At 16.9% G+C, this 21,465-nt stretch overlaps 3 protein-coding genes and 1 non-coding gene across 4 annotated transcripts; 2 read left to right on the top strand and 2 right to left on the bottom strand.

Annotated features, from left to right (window-relative positions):
- Positions 1-7,599: 7,599 nt before the first annotated feature.
- Positions 7,600-10,329, top strand: PRELSG_1260400 (hypothetical protein; the record flags this gene model as incomplete). Its single annotated transcript, XM_028678418.1, has 1 exon — positions 7,600-10,329. The coding sequence occupies one exon, from the start codon at positions 7,600-7,602 to the stop codon at positions 10,327-10,329; it is 2,730 nt and encodes a 909-aa protein (XP_028534710.1).
- Positions 10,330-12,547: 2,218 nt separating this feature from the next.
- On the bottom strand, positions 12,548-12,629 carry PRELSG_1260300. The gene has a single exon. It is a non-coding gene; the product is annotated as a tRNA-Ser (tRNA).
- A 1,314-nt stretch (positions 12,630-13,943) lies between these two features.
- PRELSG_1260200 (conserved Plasmodium protein, unknown function) lies at positions 13,944-16,182 on the top strand (the record flags this gene model as incomplete). The annotated part of the gene is made up of 4 exons (XM_028678417.1): positions 13,944-14,282; positions 14,462-14,767; positions 14,858-14,999; positions 15,161-16,182. 4 exons carry the CDS (start codon positions 13,944-13,946, stop codon positions 16,180-16,182), a joined length of 1,809 nt encoding a protein of 602 aa, XP_028534709.1.
- An 897-nt stretch (positions 16,183-17,079) lies between these two features.
- On the bottom strand, positions 17,080-18,780 carry CDPK5 (calcium-dependent protein kinase 5, putative; the record flags this gene model as incomplete). The annotated part of the gene is made up of 1 exon (XM_028678416.1): positions 17,080-18,780. The coding sequence occupies one exon, from the start codon at positions 18,778-18,780 to the stop codon at positions 17,080-17,082; it is 1,701 nt and encodes a 566-aa protein (XP_028534708.1).
- Between the last annotated feature and the right edge of the window lie 2,685 nt (positions 18,781-21,465).

Genomic DNA, 21,465 nt, shown 5'->3' with positions numbered 1-21,465 from the left:
TAATAACTAATGTAATAATAATTATAATTATGTAAATACTAATAATAATTATAATAATAATAATTAATGCAATAATAATTATGATATAAATAATAAATTAATATTTTAGTTTAATTGATGCGTCTACAAAAAATCTTCTTTGATCTCCAACAGAAGTTAAAATATGCTATAGTTTATAAATTAAAAAAAAATAAATAAAAAAGAATAAAAAGATTAAAAGAAAAATAAAAAAAAAAATAAAAATAAAGATGCATATGTATATGAACTTATATACATGTTAACTCAAATGGTTACATACTTATATATAAAAACTAAATAAATGATTATGATATTTTTTCGTATTGCTTCTTTTTTGTTTTGTTATTTTTATTTGCTTAATATAAAATTTTATGGGTTCAAATATAAAACAAGTTGATATTATCGTAAAAATCTTAAAATGCTAACAATAGAACTCTATATATTATATAATTAAAAAAAAAAAGGGAATTCAAAAATTCAAAAAAAAAGAAAAAAGAAAAAAAAATTAAAGAAACGTTATAGAATTTAAAAATAAAACTATAGTAGTTTGACACAAATAATTGAGTAAATAAAAATTAAATTACAAAGCAAATATTTTTTTTCTAATGTTCATTTATCATTATGTAATATGATACTTTCACATAAATGTATTTATGTATTTTCTTCTTTTTTCTTCTTAAAAGCAATGTCTATTTAAAAAGAAAATAGTTCTTTTCATAACTTACAGAAGAAAAAAAAATTATATAACAAAATCTCTTATAATTACTAAATAAAATAAATTTATAAATATATTAAATACATGTATATATTTCTTACGAAAAAAAAAAAAAACTAAACAGTACTAGAAAAAAAAAAAGAATGCATTAAAAAATCATATATTTATTGTTACTGCATTAAATAAAATAGTATTTCTTTAAAATTAATAAAAAAAATATGTATCTTCATTATTATTTTTAAATTAAAAAAGATAAATAAATAATAAAAAAATATGTAGAAAGTAAAATGTATGAAAGAAAAAAAAATATATATAATGTATAATATATATATATATATATATATATATATATATATATATATATATATATATATATATATGTATACAAATAAAAATAAGCAAAAAAAAAAAAAAAAAAATAATAAAATAATACAACTCAATGTAAATATATATATATAGGTATAGATATATTTGTATGAAAAGTATAACAAATTAATTTATTATATTGAAAAAAATTTAATTATGATATAATATATAAAAATAAGTATGCAAAAATAATGTCATTGTATCCTGTATGCAAATGTAAAACATGCATATCTATGAGCAAAAATAAATAATATGAATACATGAGTATTCATATATTCAATGATCAATTTTATTTATAGAAAAAAAAAAAAAAAGAAGATAATATTAGTGTAATAATTTAAAAAATACGCAGTTAATTTATTTATTCTATTATTTTTTTTTTAATCACTTCTAAAAAATTTAATATAAGCATATTTTTTTTTTTTAATTTCCCCCCCCCCCAAAAAAAAAAATTGCATAATTTATATTTAATTATCTAGATTACATGTTCTTTATTAATATTATAATATTCTATTTTTTATTCAAACTATTATATTTTTATAAATGTATAATAAATATATTTAAATTGATATTATTAAATTATTTAAGTAATTATATATATATATATATATGAATTTATTTTTATTTAATTATATAGTTATGTCTACGTAAAATGCGTATTTGAATACATTTTTTTTTTTAAACTTTTATAAACAATAATTAACAATCACATAGTCATAAATTAAAATTATTCAGTGAAAAAAAAAAAATAAATGAATTTAATAATTAGATTTATAATATTTAATTGTACTTAACTAAAAAATGTATGTGCACTTTTTATTTTTATGTACTTTTTATGTGACTCGAAAAAGGCAAGTTTACACTAAAAATTAAATAAAAAAAAAAAAAATACACATTTACTTTTATAACATTTTTATTAATATTTATGTTGTAAAAAAAAAAAAAAAAAAACTAGTATATATTTATATACTATACATTAATCTTTAATAAAAATAATTTTATCTAAATATATAAAAACTTTTGGTTTATAAGCAGTATCTCATATATGAAAATCTACAAACATATATATACATATGTGTAACTTATACTTCTATAGAGAATAATAAAAATTTTCGTATTATTGTGCATATATTAATATTTCTTTTTTCTCGTAAGTACATTTATTTAATTAAAACTACTGATATATGAAAGCTATTTATATAAGTATAAAAAAAAAGAAAATGAGCAAATAAACAAGTATGTTAATATGAAATATTTATAGATATTTTAAAAATTCTTAAAAAAACTTATATAAACAAAATTCTGTATAATCTTTACTTTTTAATATACTAATGTGAATATATATTTTTCACCTGATAAAAAGAAAAAAAAAATTAGGTCTATTGATATATTAAAATGGAAAATTCTATACTAGAATATCTAAATTTTTTTATATATATTTTTCTTCATATATGAAGTACATTTTTCTTTATTTAAATTCGCGCAATAATAAGATATTGTTAAATATGACTATTTATATTTTATTTTATACATTAATAATAAAAAATAGAAAAAAAGCATTCACTATAATTCATTTATTAGATACAAGGAATTCATTAAGCTATGCTTTTAGTATTCATTAAAATAATTACGATAAATTAAAAAATGAAAAAAGAAAATTTACTAAAAGATAAAATAAGGTGTATATATATATATATACATTAGTAATGAATAAGAAATGAGTATTTTGACGAAATAGTTGAATTATCATTAACTTAAAAAAAAAAGTGCTTAAATATGTTATTGCTTGATTAAAGAAATTATATTTTTTTTTACAATGGATTAGTATAAATGAATATAATAAGATTTAGGAAATTAATTTTTGAAATATTTTTTTCTAGAATCCCTTTCCTTGCGTAATTTTTAATTTTTTGTTTTAGATTTACTTCTAATTTATTCGCAAGTAAAAAGAAAACATGTATGCATTTCTTTTGTTTTTCATTCAAGATACACATAAAAAAATTTCTAATAATAAATTAAATAAAATAATATTATTATTATATAGTAGTATCTATTTTTTATCTTTTAATAAATTAATATAATTATTAAATAAAATTATTTTACCAAAATAACATAGAATTAAAAAAAAGCTTTTTATGTGCAGAAGCAGGACAATATACATATGAATTAAATAATTTGATTTAATTTATTTTTATGATTATAAATATAGATAAAATCAGAAATTTAAAGCAAAAAATATATATAAATTTGAAAATAAAATAATATGCGCTTGTAGTAAAATTAAATTTATGACATTTATATTTTTGTTAAATTAAAATAATAAAATATATGATTTTTACAAGTAGTATAGTTCATTTTATATAGAAGCAATCAAAATAAAAATGCAAAAATAATTTCAATATAAATAATATTGCACAAAAAAATATAATTGGTATTCAAAACTTTATATATTTTTCGATATGATATCACATTTTAAAAAAAATTAATTTTTCTAGTGGAATACTTTAAAAATATAACATAAAAAAAAAATTATAATCAAAATCCCTTTTAATAAATGTTTTATTTTTTATAATAAATAAAATATAAGATTATAAGGGAAAAAAAAAAAAATGTATATATTTTTAACACTTTTTAATATGTGATATAGTTAAATACGAAGATAAATTTTAGAGAAATTTAATTTTTATGTTCTAAAATTTACTATTTATTATTAAATGCTCATTTTTTTTTTTTTTTTGAATAAATTTCATTTTATAATAAAACAATTTATTTTATCTTATGTAATACAAATAAAGAGAAAAATTAATGCATTTAAAAGAAAAAACATTAGTAAATAATTAAAATGTATTATATATATATATATATATATATATATATATATATATATACATAGTGTGCTGAATTAACATAAGTTGTACTTTATTTTTTTGGAATAATTTTTCTTTTATTCTCTTTAGTGTATTTCTTTTAATAAATATTTAATAAAAATTTGTAAAATATCATGAAAATTTAGAATATTATTATTTTTTATTGAAAATAAAAATTAAATTTATTCTTTTTAATTTTATTTACTCTTAATAAAAATAAAACAAGTTTATATGCATTTTTAATTTCCAAATTAAAAATAATTTAAAGGATTTATTTTCAAAATAAAAGTTTTTTCATTTTAAACATATATTAAGCTTTACTAAAAAATATCAGTTAAATGTATATATATATATATTACAAAATTATCAAAAATTTTTATTGTTAATAAAATTTTTTTATAAAAATGATAAAGTACTATTACCTATAATTTTTGTACTTAATGTCTCGTTAATATATATTTTATATTTGACTATTTAAAATTAAAGGCTATTACTTTTGAAGTTATTACTGAATGTTATCCTTTGAAAATATTTTAAATAGCATGGAATTAAATTACTTTAATACAACATTAAAATCTTTAATAAACATTAAAAAAAATTTGCCCTATGAAATAAAATAAGCATGTTTATTTAAATTTACAATTTCCCCTCTCTCTAATTTTTACGTAATTATGTTGAGTTATATTGAATACTTTTCTTAAAATGAAGTATTACTTTTTATATCATGTAATTAGGAAATAGTATATTTTATTTTGATAACTCTAAAGAATTTATATATTATGTATAAATACTTTCACGTAATTTTAACGTAAATATATACATGTTTTAAAAATAAAAAAAATTATTAATATATAAAGTATATTAAATAATTTATATAGAGAGAAAGAAAAAGAAAAACTATTAAAGAACAATGATTATGTCATAAATATGTGTCTATAATATTAGTTTATATTTCCAAATTATAAAATTAATTAAAAAATGATACATTTCATTAAAATAAAAAGGGTAATTAAAGAATTATTAAAGTATATGTTAATTATTTATTATTAAAAAACTTAAAATTTTTATTTATTCTTATTGATAGTAAGTTTATATATATGTATGCAAATTGGACATGCTTATATAATATAATCAAATATAGTATCTTAAAGTAAAACCTTTGAAATTCAAAAAATTTGTATAAACAAATGTAAAAAATAAATTATTCAATAAAATTTTATATTCTATTTTTTACAGTAATATAAATTAATCTTTTCTAAATTTCATTTTGATTTTTTCTAGTTCTTTATAAAATGCCAATGGCAAAATTTTGATTTTTTTTTTTCAATAAGCAGGACGTGTTTTTTCTTTATATTATATATATTTTAAATTTAAAATTAATAAATTTTATTTTGAATAAAATATGAATTATATTAAAAATTATTTAAATAGGAAATAAGAAATTTTAAGTTTTAAAAAATAAACTTCATAAAAAAAAAGATTAATACATACTTTTTTTTAATTTATGAATCGAACTTTATATAAATACATAATGAAATAGCAAATATGATTACTTTCATACTATTCAAAGATATTTAGTATTTTTCAGTGAAATTATATAAAATATAAATAGTTCGCATTAAAAACAATTTCTATTTTTCTCATGCATTTAATGAAAAAGTAAAAAGTATGTAATATAATTATTAATGAATTAGATGAAATTAAAAAATATTTAATATAAAGTTTAATTAAATAATGGTTTATTTATATATAAGTAAATGTATGAGCATATTTTAAAAAGTGAAAAGTGAAAAAAGTAAACGATTTCGTAAGTGCAGCTTGTGTATGAATAAAAATTTTAAATGCACTTAAAAATTGAATATTAATTTATAACTAATTTATTTATTCTTATGCATAGGATTTTTTAAAGGGTAAGAATTTTATTGTAAAATAAAAGTTTTAATAATTATATCTTAGTTGTAAATGTAAAAATATTCTAAAAACTTTTTTTTAAAATAATAAACAAAATAAATAAAAGAATATATATTATTAATTAAAAGTGGTATATATATATACATATAATTCAGTTCATCTTTATAATTCGAATATATTTAATAAGCATTAAAGGACTTTAAAATTTTCTTATATTTTCAAAAAGATAAAAGAAACAACAACAAAATATTCATATATATAAATACACATACATGCATATTCCTTTATAGAATAATTTAAGCGTTATCTGATAAAAATTGATATAAAACACAAATAAAAAGATAGTTTTTGTTTATATAAAATCAATGTGTTTTCTTCATCACACTTTTTTTTAAAAAAATAAAAATTATAGAAAAATAGCTTTTAGTTAATATGTGCTATTTTCTTCTTTTTCATGTAGCTAAAAATGTTCATATATATATGCATGTATTTCCTATTTTTTTCAAAAATTTTCCAGAAAACATGCAAAATCCTAATATTTATAAAGAATCATAATAAAAAAAAAAAAAAACATAAAATGGAATCATACTTAGAATTTTCCATATTTTCAGATAATATATTTTAAGGCTATTGTATTTATCTTTAGATATAATAAAATATATTTTAAAAATGCTTAATTATAAAATAAAATTATTTAATTGATATTAAATTTCATGAGCATATTAAAAATTTATGTTCAATTGTTATTTTATATTTTTTATTTACAGCTTCATGATCATATACAATTAGATAATAACGTGAATTTAAAAAAAAAAATTATTATTTCATAAATTCAATTTTTAATAAATTCAAATCAAACATATTTAAAGAAAAAAAAAAAAATTCTATTAATTCAATATATGGCAAATTCAAATTAAATATTTAAAATAAAAAATAAAATAATTTTTATATTTTTAAGAAAAAAAAGTTGGTATTCTAACAATATAATTTTTTTACTATATTATATTGAAACGATAATAATTTATAAATGAATAGAATATTTTATAATATTTATTTTTTTTAATAAAAAAAATCTTTATATATATATATATATATATATATTGATAAGTAAAAACATTTATTTAATATTTCATACAAATAATTATAGTGGTACACGTATAAGTTTATCCGTAAAAAATATTTGAAAGCATGTGTATGCTTAGAATATTTTTATTGAAATTGTTAGAAATTTTTTATAAATTTAATTCATTTTTATTTAATTATTTTATTTTATTTTTACAGTAATATATTTCTTAAAAAAAAAAAAGAAAAAGTATATTTTGTTTAATGTATAATATTAATGTTTATGTTATTTTGTGATATTTCTTTTTTTAGAAAAAATATATATAAGTTGTGATAGATGCATAAATATTACTTTATAACTATTAATATTGGTTAAGAGTAAAGAAATAATAATATTATATAAATTTTATTAAATTCTTATTGCCAATATTTTAAGGTTTAATATAACTTCTTTATATTATTAGAATATTAAATATACATATACCAAAATTAATAAAACTTTACATTGAAAAAAAAAAATTTTTAATTTATAAAAAAATAAATTTATTATATTCATACATTTTGTTTATATTTATATTCCTTTTGTTATTTCATTTTATAATAAAATAATAATTTTCCTTTATTTAAATAATTCTCTTTTTATTTTAAAGAAATAAAGAAATGAAAAATTATAGTAAGGAAATAATGCTCATGAAAAAGAAAAAGGATAGTAACTTTACTAAAGTAAATAAACTATTAGAAAAAATTATAAATCTTCTAAAATTATATATAAAAGAGAGAATTGAAATAGCTAAGCAAGATAATCCTGTATACACTGAGACTTTTATTAAAATTCTTGATGACAATATTTGTTATATATTCAACTTATTAATGAATAATAAAGATATCAAAACTTATATAAAAAAAGTAATTGGCATGAATAATGATTTAACTGATAACGTTTTACATTATTCTGAATTACATTTTTTTATATCTCATGAATCTGAGTTATTTTTTAAGAAGTTGAAGAACGAAGTATCAATATGTAAAAGAATTATTAAACATATATCAGATGTAAGTTTCCTTTTAAAATATTATACGTACTGTATTAGATTAAATGAAACTAAAAGAAAAAATATAATTGATAATCTATCCTTTGTTAAAAATTTATTTCTTAAGAATTTTGAAAATTTTCAGAACATTTCTGATGAAATTAATAATGAAATATTTTTCAAAGTAATATATTCCATGCTAAATTTAAAAAATATAAACGAATATGAAACAATAGAACTACAAGAATCCGTTTCAATTATAAAAGAAATAAATAACATTTCTTCTAATTCAAGTAATACTACAGAAGAGTCAGTGTTATATGCTGTACGTAAAAAAGGAATTGATAATATTGAAATATCTTCTAGTATAAGTAATATTTCGGAAAATTCAATTTCTTATACTGATTATAAATCAGGAATTCATGATAATGATACTTTTGTATTGAAAAACGAAGAAATAATGCAAAATACTACAAATGAAATAGAAAATATAATAACGAATGTTTTGGATCATAGTATTAATAAAACCAATAAAAAATATTGTTATTTAAGTAACAACAATTTAGGGAAAAGTTCAATGATATCTCAAAATAAGATGGATTTAGCACACCACTTTAATATATATAGTAGAGAAGAAGATTGTAATATACAGAATACATGGCATGAAGAATTGAATCCTAATAAAAATATGACAAGAAAGAATATAAGAGTATTTGAAGAAAACTTCTCCTTTAAGAAAAATAATTTAGAATCCGAAAATTATATTAAAAAAGGTACTTTTCTTGGTTTTAAAGATATTAAAGATGAATGCTTGAATAAATACGAACAGAAAAACTTTTATATATCTCAAAAAAATGATAATAAATTAGGAGACAATGCAATTTATTATAATAAAGATAATATAAAAAATGCTAAAATCTCTAAAGGAATACTTAATAATAATTGTATTGATAATATATGTTATAAAGAATGCAATACTATAATGCACCTAATAAATTATACAAAAACTGTTATGTATAAACTAAAAGATAGTTACGCAAAAGATGTGCAAATATCTGAACAATTTTCTAATTATTATTATTATGGAAAAAAAATTAAATACCTATTTCCTGAGTATAGTTTTTCAATGTGCAAAAAAATTGTTGCTGCTTTTGAAGAATTAAATGAGAACCCCATTTATGAATTGTCTAGATTACACATTATTGAGCAATTTTGTAAAAAGAATAATTGCGAAAAAAAAAATATACCTAAAATATTAAGGTTAGATTTAAGAGAAACAATAATAGATATATGTGAATTGATTGAAGAAATAGAATTATTAGATATTTATGAAATAATTGATAAATATAAAAATATACATATATATAAAAATGGATTTATTTCCTACTATGATGTGAAACATCCATTTGTTTGTACTTTGTTTAAATTTGATGCTCTTTTGTGTAATTTTGTAGATAAATTACAAAAATATTCTATAATTACAACATATTTTGATTACGATGCAGATAAAATTATTAGAAATTATTCATCTCAAATAAGTTATTGTTTTAGGAAAATAAATTATTATCTTAATAAATTCTCAAAATTATGTGTATCTATAGATTATAAATGGAATAGTATACCTGAAATAAAATATGATTTTCAAAAAATAAAAAGTGAAAATGAAGTAGATGTATCAATTAATGATAAAATATTAAATGGTGTTCTTTTGAAATATAAAAAATCTATTGAAGATGGCACTTATAATCCTCATCCTAATTATGATTTCACAGTTCCTGGTGCATTTTTCTGTATTTATCTATACACAACAGATATATATTCTAAAGTATGCAGTTCATTAATTGAACGCAATGTTGAAATTACAAAAGAAAATAATTTAATTAGTAAAATAATTTTTAATAAATATGGTATTGATCTTTCAACTAATACTCTTAAAACTTTAGATACTGAATTAGAAAATTATAATCAACAAAGAAAACAAGAATCATCAAATATACCTATACAAGCAATTATTAACAATAATATAATTATAGAAACTAAAAAATTATTATTTATTAATAACAATAAAATAAAAAAAATATCAGCAGAATTAATTTATTCCGATGATAAAAATAATACTTCAGAAGAAACATGTAGTTATGACCACCTTAAATTTATTAAATCAGATGTTCCTAAATTAGAAACATTTCCAAAATTATATGATGATTGTATATCTCAAAATACATTTAATGAAAATAAAAAAAAAAGGAAATATAAAAATAAAAAGAAGGAAGAAGAATCATGTGATGATAAATATTCTGATAAAATTTGTTTAAAAAAATATAAAAAGAGATATAATAATTTATTATTTTCTTATTGAATGCCAACACAAAAAAAATTATAAATATGAATAGAGATAATAAATAATATTAACTGAAAATTGCATAAATAATTTAATTAATTTATATAATAAAAATAAAAAAGATAACTTATTTCATGAATATAACAGAATTTTAAACACAGTAAAATGCTTAAGCAGAGAACAATATAAAAAAAAAAATAAAATAAAACTTACTATTATTCCAAGAACAAATAAATAAATAAATATATAATATATATTTATTTACTTGAAATAATTATAAGGAATATTTTTATGAATTATATTAGAGAACAGCTTATGTATGCTCATTAATTATATAGATATCAAAAGTATATATTGGTTGTGTATCAGAAAAAAAAATATATTATAATATTAACATAAAAGGGAATTAAATAAAGTAAAAAGAAAGAAAGAGTAGAGAATTTTTATTTGTAATATTTTTTTTTTTTTAGTCTCTCTTAATATTTTGTTTTTGTATTTTTTTGTTATTTTTTTATTTTTAATTTTAAGATACATTGTTTTAAAAAATTTGCTATTTATTTTTAACATACTTTAAATTAATTTTAACCTATTTATTATTTCTATTTTTAATTTATTTAATATGTTTACTTTACATGTTTAATATTCTTATTTTTCTCTTATTTCTAATTTATTTTTAATGCATATGTCAATATTTTATTTTTAAAATGGAACATTTATGTAGATTGCAATCTTTTTTTTTTAAATTTTATTTGTATTCCTAAAACTTTTTTTTTTTGTGAGGTAAATATGAATAAAATACGAGTTTTTATTTTTTTTAAATATAAAAATATTAATATAAGAATTAATTGTTTTATATTAGTTTAGAGATTTAAAATTCTCAAAATATGGAAAAAAAAAAAAAAACTGAAATAATTATAATCATTTTTACTATGTTTATATTTCCGAAATTCTTTCTTTTTTTTTTTTTTTAGAAAGGTTTATATGTAAATTTGTAAATTTTTTTTTTCATAAGAACTTCGCAATAAAGCATAAAGTAAATCAAACGAACAAATAAGTAATGGTATATATAGGAATATTTTATGAGTTAAAATTTTTAAATGAAAAATTTAAAAGAAAAAAAAGTTTGAAGTTGGAAGAGATTTTAATGCACTTTTTCTAATAAATATATTATTTCTTTTCTTAATATACACAAACTATTACTTTTGATTTATATGTTAATATAATAGTATATATTTAATATAGATATTTTTATTTTATATTAGAAGTATCTTAATTCATTTATTTAATATATTCTATTGTTTTTTTATAAAATTTAATTAAAATTCAGACAATTTTTAAATATTATTATAAATGTTTGAAACATCTCAAAATAATAAAAAAGATATTATTATAATAAAAAAAAAGTTTATATTCTTTGAATAGCATATTAAAATCGGAGCATAAAATAATATTTTATATAATTTTCATCTTCATTTTTTTTTTTATTTATTCCTTTAGAAACTTTTTCTTTTTCTATAGATTGACATATTATATACTTTTTCAAGGTATTTATATTTATTTTATATACAGATTTTTCTTCTTTTTTATTTAAAAATGCCCTATGTATTAATCATATTACTCTAGTCCTGTTTTAATAGCTTTGCTGAGTATTTCTTGAAAATACAATTTTACGTTTTATAAATTCATAAAGAAAAAAAATTAAATTGCTATTTCATTGTAATATAATATTTTGGTGCATTTGAATAAACTGTTAAAAAAAAAAGAATGTAATTATTATGAATATAAAAGATATGATGAAACTACTAATATAAAAAAATAACTTTATTCTAATGAGTAAGCATGCATTGAGGTAAAAATAATTTAATCTTTTAATTAATTTTTTATTTAAATATATAAAATACATTTTATCTAATATTTGAATTGATATTAAATAAGCATTTACCATTTCTTATCATTAGAATAATTCTTAAAATCATTTTTACTTTAATTGAAAGAGATCGTAATAAAGTAAATATTCAATTTTTTAAAATTTAGTATTTAATTCAAAAAAAGAGAAAAAAATATATTACATCGATAAATTGCATGCCAGAATAAACTAAAATAAGGCTTTTTTAATTTTAAAGAAAGAAAAAAAAAAAAAAAGACATAAATATAATTATTCATTTAATATTAATTAAAAAACATTTTTCTAAATTTCTTATATTTATGTAAGAGTCTTGCAAATATTAACAAAAACCGACAGTTACAGGATTTGAACCTGTGCGGGCAGAGCCCAGTTGATTTCGAGTCAACCTCCTTAACCACTCGGACAAACTGTCACAATTGATAATGGAAACTAAAATAATATAAAATAAAATATATGTATATATATATATATATATAGAAAAAAATCTTAATTCAAATAATATATATAAAAAATTATTATTTTTTTTTTTCTTTTGAGATATTTTTCAAATTCATTTAGAACTTTAATATTTCAAATATACACTATAAAAATGTTTTTCAAATTTAAAAAAAATTGAAATGATTTAATAATAAATAGAAAAGCATTTTATATTTTTGAACAAAAAATAGCTGAATACTTATAATATGAAGAAAAAAATTTAAAAAAAGTTGCACTAAAAATGATAGAATATTATATTTACTTTCTACAAGAATAATTTTTCTTTTTTTGTTTATAAATCCTTAGTATGTTTTAATTTTTATTTTAACTTTATTTATTTGGAATATTTTTTTTTTTTTTTATTTTCCTTAGTTACAGTATTTCTTATAATATTATGAATTAGAATAGTATTATAAAATTGCAAAATTTTTTTTTTGAACAAAATATGTAGAATAGTAAATTTAATTTTTTTAAAAAATAATTATTCTATACTTAAATAAGAAAAAAAAGAAGTGTGATGAATATATTTCATTGTGATAATATGGTAGTTACACTAAAATTATTTATAGGATTTTTTTCATTTTTTCAAAGTTTTTTTTTAAAATATTGTTTAATTTGAATATGAATTAAAAAAATTAATTTAAAAAGTATATTTTTAAAATAAAAGATGCTTATAAAAAAGTTGTATCTCTATTCATTTTACTATTTTGCATATATTTATATGAATAGAAACATGTAGAAATAATTTTAGTTGAGATTTTTTACATTTTTTCATATTTTTTTTTTTTAATATAGTATTATATATGTATTAATAAATTTTATAAATGTCTTTTCTTAATATTGCTTATAGTCAATAAAATATTTTTAATAATATATGTAGTATTATATATACATAATTATGAAGTAATTAAAGATATATCTATTAAATTTTTATTGTTCAAATAAATAAAAATTGAAACTGTGCCTAATGGTGCTACACATTTAAATGAGATTAATTATAAGAAAAATTTACAAATCATAATATATATATATTTAAAAAAAGTTATGTATCTTAAACAAAATTTTTGTTGTTCATAAGAAAAAATAAGAAATATTTAATTGTTGGTAATTTATAGAAAAAGAAATAAGAAAATACTATATTTTTATTTGTAGTTTTTTTTTTTTTTTTCTCTATTTTTTTGTAATAATTATTATATTTACTTTTATAAATGCTTAATTATAATGTTTAATAATAGAAAGAAAAAAAAAAATGTTTGATATTAGTTCATTAATATATTTTGGGAATTGTAATCTAGTAAAAAAGTCTATTTCAGGTACTCTTTATATGTATACATCAAAAAAAAAAAAATTTAAAAAGTATCCTCAATTATATTTCGAAAAAAATAGGGTAGCAGATATTCATGACCATTATACTATTTCTAAAGATGAACAAGAAATAAAAAATAAATGGGTAAAGTATTTTTGCTTTATTAAAGCTAATTTTTTTTATGTATATAAATTAAAAGGAGATTATAGGCCACATACTATTTTTTTATTAGAAGGAAGTCAAATAAAAATTATTAATTATCATATAGCTCTTAAAAATAAAGTAATTTCTTAAAGAATATAAATTATTATAGTTTTAATTATATATCTTTATTTCTTTATTTCTTTCTTTTTTTCTTTTTTTCTTTTTTTCTTTTTTTTATTGTTTTTTATTAAAAAAAAAAAATATTAATAATATGGACATCTTTTTTTTTAAATTATTAATTCTAAGTTTATGTTTAGATAATTGAAGAAAATAATGAATTTAATTTAAGAGATAATGAAGATATAATACAAATAAAAACTCTTGAATATAATGATGGTCAAACATATCTATTGTATGTAAATGACAAAGGACTCCTAAAAAAATGGTATAATACTTTAAATAATTCTAATTTCAATAGTATTAATAATAATATAAAAATAACGAAAGAAGAAAATGAAGAAATAAAAAATGATATAGATAATATTAAAAAACTAAGTGATATAGAAATAAAAAATAAAGAAATAGAAATCAATAGTCTGAAAGAACAAATAAACTCCTTGAAGGTATATTTAAAAAATTATATAAAAAAAAATGAAGACTATATATATGCGTGTACATTTATAACTATAATATATGAAATTTATTAAAATTAGATTACCATAGAGAATATTAGAACAAAGAATAAACGCTTGCAAATAGCTGCTGAGGTAAATGCTAAAAGCTCCGATGAATTTCTCCAAAAGAAAATAACAGAAATGGAATTTATACACGAGGAATTAGGTTTAAAAATTGAAGGTATTAAAATTTAATTTATAAATGAAAGTATTATCACACATCTATATATACATTAGTTATAAAAAAATGTACATATACATAATTATTTATAAAAAGTATATTTGTAATTCAAGTAAAATTTTATATATATGTAAATCATTTAAAAATTTGTATTTATACAGAAAATAGTAAATTAAAAGAAAAAATAAAGATGGTTACTCATGAATCTGAGCAAAAAATAAAATTAATAAATGATTTAAAAAACGAAAAAGAAACATTAGAAAAAAAATTAAACGAAATAATGGAAACTTATGAAGAAGCTTGTGGTGATCCAGAGAAAATAACTTTAATTAATTATAATACCAACGAAAGATATCAAAAATTGGTGTTAAATAATAAAAATTTAAAACAAGAAATAATTAAATTGAATGAACGATTTTATAATCTAGTAGACAGATATAAAGAAAAAATTAAAAAAATAAAAGAAATAGTTGAAATTGGAGATATTTTTGATTATTTACATAAATTAATTGTTTTATGCCAGACAAAAATAAAATTTTATGAACAATGCTATAAATATAATGAAGATCAGCAAAAGGAAATAATGAATTCTATTGAATATATGATAAAGGAAACAAAATTATCAGAGGCAAATGCAAGGGTATGTTACATAACACATAGATCCAAAATATTGGAAGAGCGATTAAGCTATTACATAAATCATACATTACCATCTGATTATTTTTACTTTGCTTGTACTACATTGAGAAGATTAGGTTGGGTATTCGGAGAAATAGAGGTTCTAAATCCAGTTATTGGCGATAACAAAGAAGTTTATCCTTTATATTCATATGTGGATGATGTGAATGCAATACCAATGCGTGAACAAATTTATTTTAATGAAGGGATGGAAGGAATAGGAAACTTCAATATTGTAAATGATGTTGACATTTATTCTATACCTATTAAAATGTGCCCTTACGAGGAAAAGATATTAAGTGATAATAAATATAATTATATAAAAATAAAATTAAATGATCTTAAAAATGATTTTAATATTCTTAAAAAAAAAGTAAGGCCTCAAAATAAAAGTATGATTTCTGATTTACAATGGGATGAAATTAAAAAAAATGCATACGATAGATTAGAGAAGAACATAATCATTCTTGATAAACAAATCCGTACAGAAATCAAGAAAAACTGAACATAAATACAAAAAAAAAAAAAAAAAAGGAGTTATATAAATAAAAATAATTATATATAAACTTCCATTATGTTGAAAGATTACTATTTTTTCTAGATATAGTGATATGTGAATTTTTTTGCACATAAATATATATTCTTAAGAAAAATTATTTTTTATAAGATATGAATTATATTCAGATTTTCTTATTTGCTGTATGTTTCTTTTCTTTCATAAGGTATAAGATCTATTACTATGTTACTATAAACTATATGCACATATACATATACATGTATATATGGCTAGTATTTTCTCTTAAAGTGTTTTAATCATATTTTTAAAAATATAACAGTTTCCCGTTGTATAAAAAGATAATCAATGATAATACATTAGCTAATAATAATCGTTTAATTATATTTTACTACATGGTAATAAAAATGCAAATGGATTAATTTTAAGAAAAAAAAAAATAAAAAATGTACGTTTACAAAGAATGAATCCCCCGAAAAGAAAAAAAAAAAACAAAAAAAAAACAAAAAAAAAACAAAAAAACAAAAAAATTATAAGAAAAAATTATTTATAAAAATACAAAAATCAAATTGACAAAAAATTAAAATGTAAAAATCAAAGCACAAAATTAAAATATTAAAAAAAAAAAATTACTATAAATCCCAAATAATTAAAGTTTCATTAATATAATAACAGATAAAAAAAACAAAACAAAAAAATTAAATAGCAAATTTAAAGAAATAAGCAAAGCGAGAAAAATAAGAAATTCCAGTGAAACTTATTTAAGAAAAAAAAAGAAAAAGTAAGAAATATTATATAGGAAATATACTCTTAACGCATTAAAGTTAAAATAAAAAATAAGTGAACTTAAATATAGATTTTATTGCGATATAATTATCTTAATATATTTCAAGTTTTTCCTCCAGTCATCATTTTATAAAATTCATCATAATCAATAAATCCATCATTATTAGAATCTACTTCTTTTATTAAATTTTCAATTATTTCTTTACTAAAGGAAACTTGAACAGCGCTAAAAGACAAAATTTTATATAATTCATCTTTTGTAATGACTCCATCTCCATCTAAATCAAATACATTAAAAGCATTTCTGCAAATTACATCTTGTTGAAATATACTATGATCTAGGCATGCAGCTAAAAATTCCGTGTAATCGATCAATCCATTCCCATCAGTATCTAGTTGTTTCAATAAAAAATACAATTCTCTATCTAATTCATTATCATTAACTTTTAAACACTGAAATATTTCAGAGATAGTTAGTACTCCGTCTCCATTATGATCAAATGCTTCAAAAGTTTTTTTTAATTTTCCTATTTCTTTCTCATTTAATTGATAAGCAATACAAGTTACAGCTAATTTTTTAATTTTGCATAATTTATGAAATTCCTTAAATTTTTCTATTAATTTTCTATTTAAACTTTTATTTATAACTATATTATTGGTTTTAAATTTTTTAAACCATCTATGATTTAGTACACCTTCAACATCAATTCTTTCTTTATAATTATAATTTAAGCATTCACAAATTAAATCTTTTGCGTCATCACTGACTCTCGACCAATAATTAGGATCAAAAATGAATTCTCCTTTCTTTACTTTTTTTAAGATATCATCATTATTTTTTCCATTAAATGGAGGGTATCCACATAATAAAATATACATGATAACTCCACTACTCCATATATCACATTTTTTATCATATTTCCCCCTTAATATTTCAGGTGCTATATAATAAGGAGTTCCTACAACTGATTTTAAGTTGTGATTATTCATACATTTACTGGCAAATCCCCAATCAATTATTTGTATAGGTGAGTCATCAGAGTCATCTACGTATAAAATATTTTCAGGTTTTAAATCTCTATGCATAATATTTTTGCTGTGACAATAATATATAGCTGAAAAAACTTGTCTCATAATCTTATATGCTTCATATTCGGAAAAACTTCCATATTTAACAATTTTATCAAATAATTCTCCACCGTAACATAATTCTAACACTAAATAGAGTTTTTCATGATCTTCGTATACTTCATATAATTTAATTATATTAGGGTGATCCATTTGTTTCATTATTAGTATTTCTCTTTTTAATCTTTCTAAATTATGAATTTTTTTTTTTTCAATTATTTTAATAGCTCTTTGTTGACCTGTTTTTTTACTTACTGCTTTTACTACATTTCCGTAAGATCCTTTCCCTAATTTGTATTTATCAAATTCATATACTTCGGTTAATTCAACATCATTCATCAATATTATTTCTTGAATTATTTGTGATCTATCAAAATAAGGAGATAAATTTAAATGATGAGATAATGGATCTGTATTACTTATGCTGTTACGATTTTTAAGTCTATTATCTTTAAAAGCTTTACTATCTAAAATTATTTTATTTTTATTATCTCCTATTTTTTTTGATAAGCATTTTGTACATAATGTTATAATTGAATAATCTTCATCACTATCAGCCATAGTGCTTTTTGTATTACTTTTTATTCCTGCATTTTTTATATTTACTACTTTTTCTCTTTTATTTTGTCTTATTTCCTTTCTCAATATTTCATCCTCTATTTTTTTTTCTTTCATTTCTTTCTTAAATTCACCACTTTTTTTTTTTTTTTTTTTTTTTTTAAATCAGGATATCTTTTTGCTACTTTTTCTAATAATTTAATTCAATTTTTTGAAATGATTTTAAGTATTCTTAATAATTTCTATATTTATACAAAAAAAAAAAAGAATATAAAAATGAAAACTATTGTATTGTATTAATATATTAGAATATATATAGATGCTTACTTAAAATGAAAATTAAAGATAAGAATTTTATTTCACATTTTAATGCACTATTAAAATGCACTATTTTAATTTATATTTTTTAAAAAATTTAAATAATTTGATAATATAATGTATGAAATGAAATAATATTAATAACTTATATATGATACTGAAGTTTTGTCCTGTCTAGAGTTAATTCTTATCAAAAATTAAATAACATGAAAACATTATTTTATGTATTTTTTTTTTTACAAAAAGACAAATTAGAATTATTCATAATTTTTTAGTTTTTTATAAAGAAAATTAAACATCTCTATTTTTGTTTAATTAATTATTTTTATCATTCTTTTTTATATATGAGCATAAAAACAAAACAAAAAATAAAATAATAAAATAATAAAATAGAATAAAAGAAGGAAATTTACTAAAATTAATTACTGGTGTTAATAAATAAAAAAAAAATTAAAAAAAAGTCTCATCAAAGAAAAAATTTTAAAATCCTTAAAAAATAAAAGGAAAAACTATGATAATATAAATACATAAATTGATAAATTAAAAAAAAAATAATGTTAATTGAAAATGTAGGTTATAAAAGCAAAAAAAAAAAAAATAAATAAATAAAATATACAAGAGTCTAACGTTTAAAAAAAAAATGATAATCTAAAAAATTTTTTTTTTTTAATGAATAATTTATTCTTGATAAAAAATTAAAATAATAACTAATTTGAATTCATAATCATTATGAAATGCATATATTTTTTTAGCTTTTCTAAAATATAGATAAATATATCAGTATTAATTTTATATTATTGTTTACAAAAAAATGTAATAGAACAATTTAGACATTCCATATATATATAAAGTTAAACAAATATATATTTAATTAAAAAAAAAAAAAGATTTAATTATGGTAAATTATTAAAAAATTTCTATATTTGTATTTCGTAAAAATTAAAATTTTTCCTGCAAATATGCATACTATCTATGATATAATAATTATCTTATTTTTAATATATTTATATATTTTATAACATATATAAACATTTTTAAAATAAATATATTTTATAAAATTTAAAAAATAAATCTTTTAATTTAAAAAAAAAAATTTAATTATTTATAGATGAAAAAAATATTATTTAAAATAAAAATTTTATAAAAATGGGAAATGCTTGCATTTACCATATATTCTTGTGTATATATATTTACTTTTTCATAAATCTTTATTTTTTAATATTACATGAAAAAAGTATATATATATTATAAAATTTTATGAAGCTTAAAATCATTACAATTTTTTCTTTTTTATATTTTTCATGTATTACATAAAATTACACATAATTACTTTTTGCTTCTTTAAAAGAAGTAAAAGCGTAACTCATTTTTAAATATTTATGAAAAAAAAAATTAAAAAAAAAATAAATCATACAAAAATAGTATATATATAAATAAAAAAAAAAAAAAAAACTCACATTTATAAAAAAAATAATATTTATTTATATTTTAAAGATAATAAAATTTAATTAATATACATTAATTCATAGAAATGAAAAATGAAAATTATTTTTTATCTTCCTTTTATTATTATTATAATATATGATTAATCTTACATTAATATAATTTTTTTTTTTTTTCGGCTTAATTATAAAAAGTTGCAAATATTTAGATTAATCTGCACACAAGAACAATACATTTTTTTTGACAACGGTCATATTTTTCTATATAGTAAAAAAAAAAAAATTATGTACTAACGTGCATAATAAAATATTAATTTAATTTTATTTTTATTAGTTCTTTTTTGTAAAAGTTTGCATGTAAAGATAGTAAATACAAGAATTAATAAAAAAAAGAAAAAAAAACTTATTTAAATGAAGTTTGAAAAAAGAGTATATTATAAATGAAGAACAAAGTTAAATATAAAGAAAAACAAAAAAAAAAAAAAAAATGAAGTATTTACTATTATGTAAATTTAATATTTTTAATCATTGAATTTTTTTTAAAATATATATATTTCTCTTAAATATACACATACATATATATATCCTTTAATAAGATTTAAATTTGTAATTCCTTGTAACATAATAAATTTTTCAGTTCTTTAAGAATTTCATATTAACCTTTTTCTTTTTTTTTATGAAGGTTCATAATATATATTTTTTTTAATACAATAAGATTTTACTTGATTCATAAAATCCGAATTATATATTTTTTTTTAATATAGCATTATTGTATATATAAATAAAAAATAGCTGTTCTGAAAAAAATTATATATTTTTTATCTTGATTAGTTCATATATATTAAAATATATCATTTTTCTAACAGTTATTCAAAACGATTTTAAAGATCAGTATTAATACAAAATGAATCTAAAATCGTGTAACTTCGTTTCAAGTTTTAAGTTAGCAGAAAACTTATTGATTTTTGAATTTTTATTACTATTTAAATATAGCTTTATTTATGTAATTTAAATAAATAAATTGTAGTTATTTCTACCTCAT

Source organism: Plasmodium relictum, assembly GCF_900005765.1.
Source record: "Plasmodium relictum strain SGS1 genome assembly, chromosome: 12".
Classification (NCBI taxonomy): Eukaryota; Apicomplexa; class Aconoidasida; order Haemosporida; family Plasmodiidae; genus Plasmodium; species Plasmodium relictum.
The sequence above is the reverse complement of the archived record's forward strand: the minus strand, read 5'-3'. Positions and strand labels throughout refer to the sequence as shown.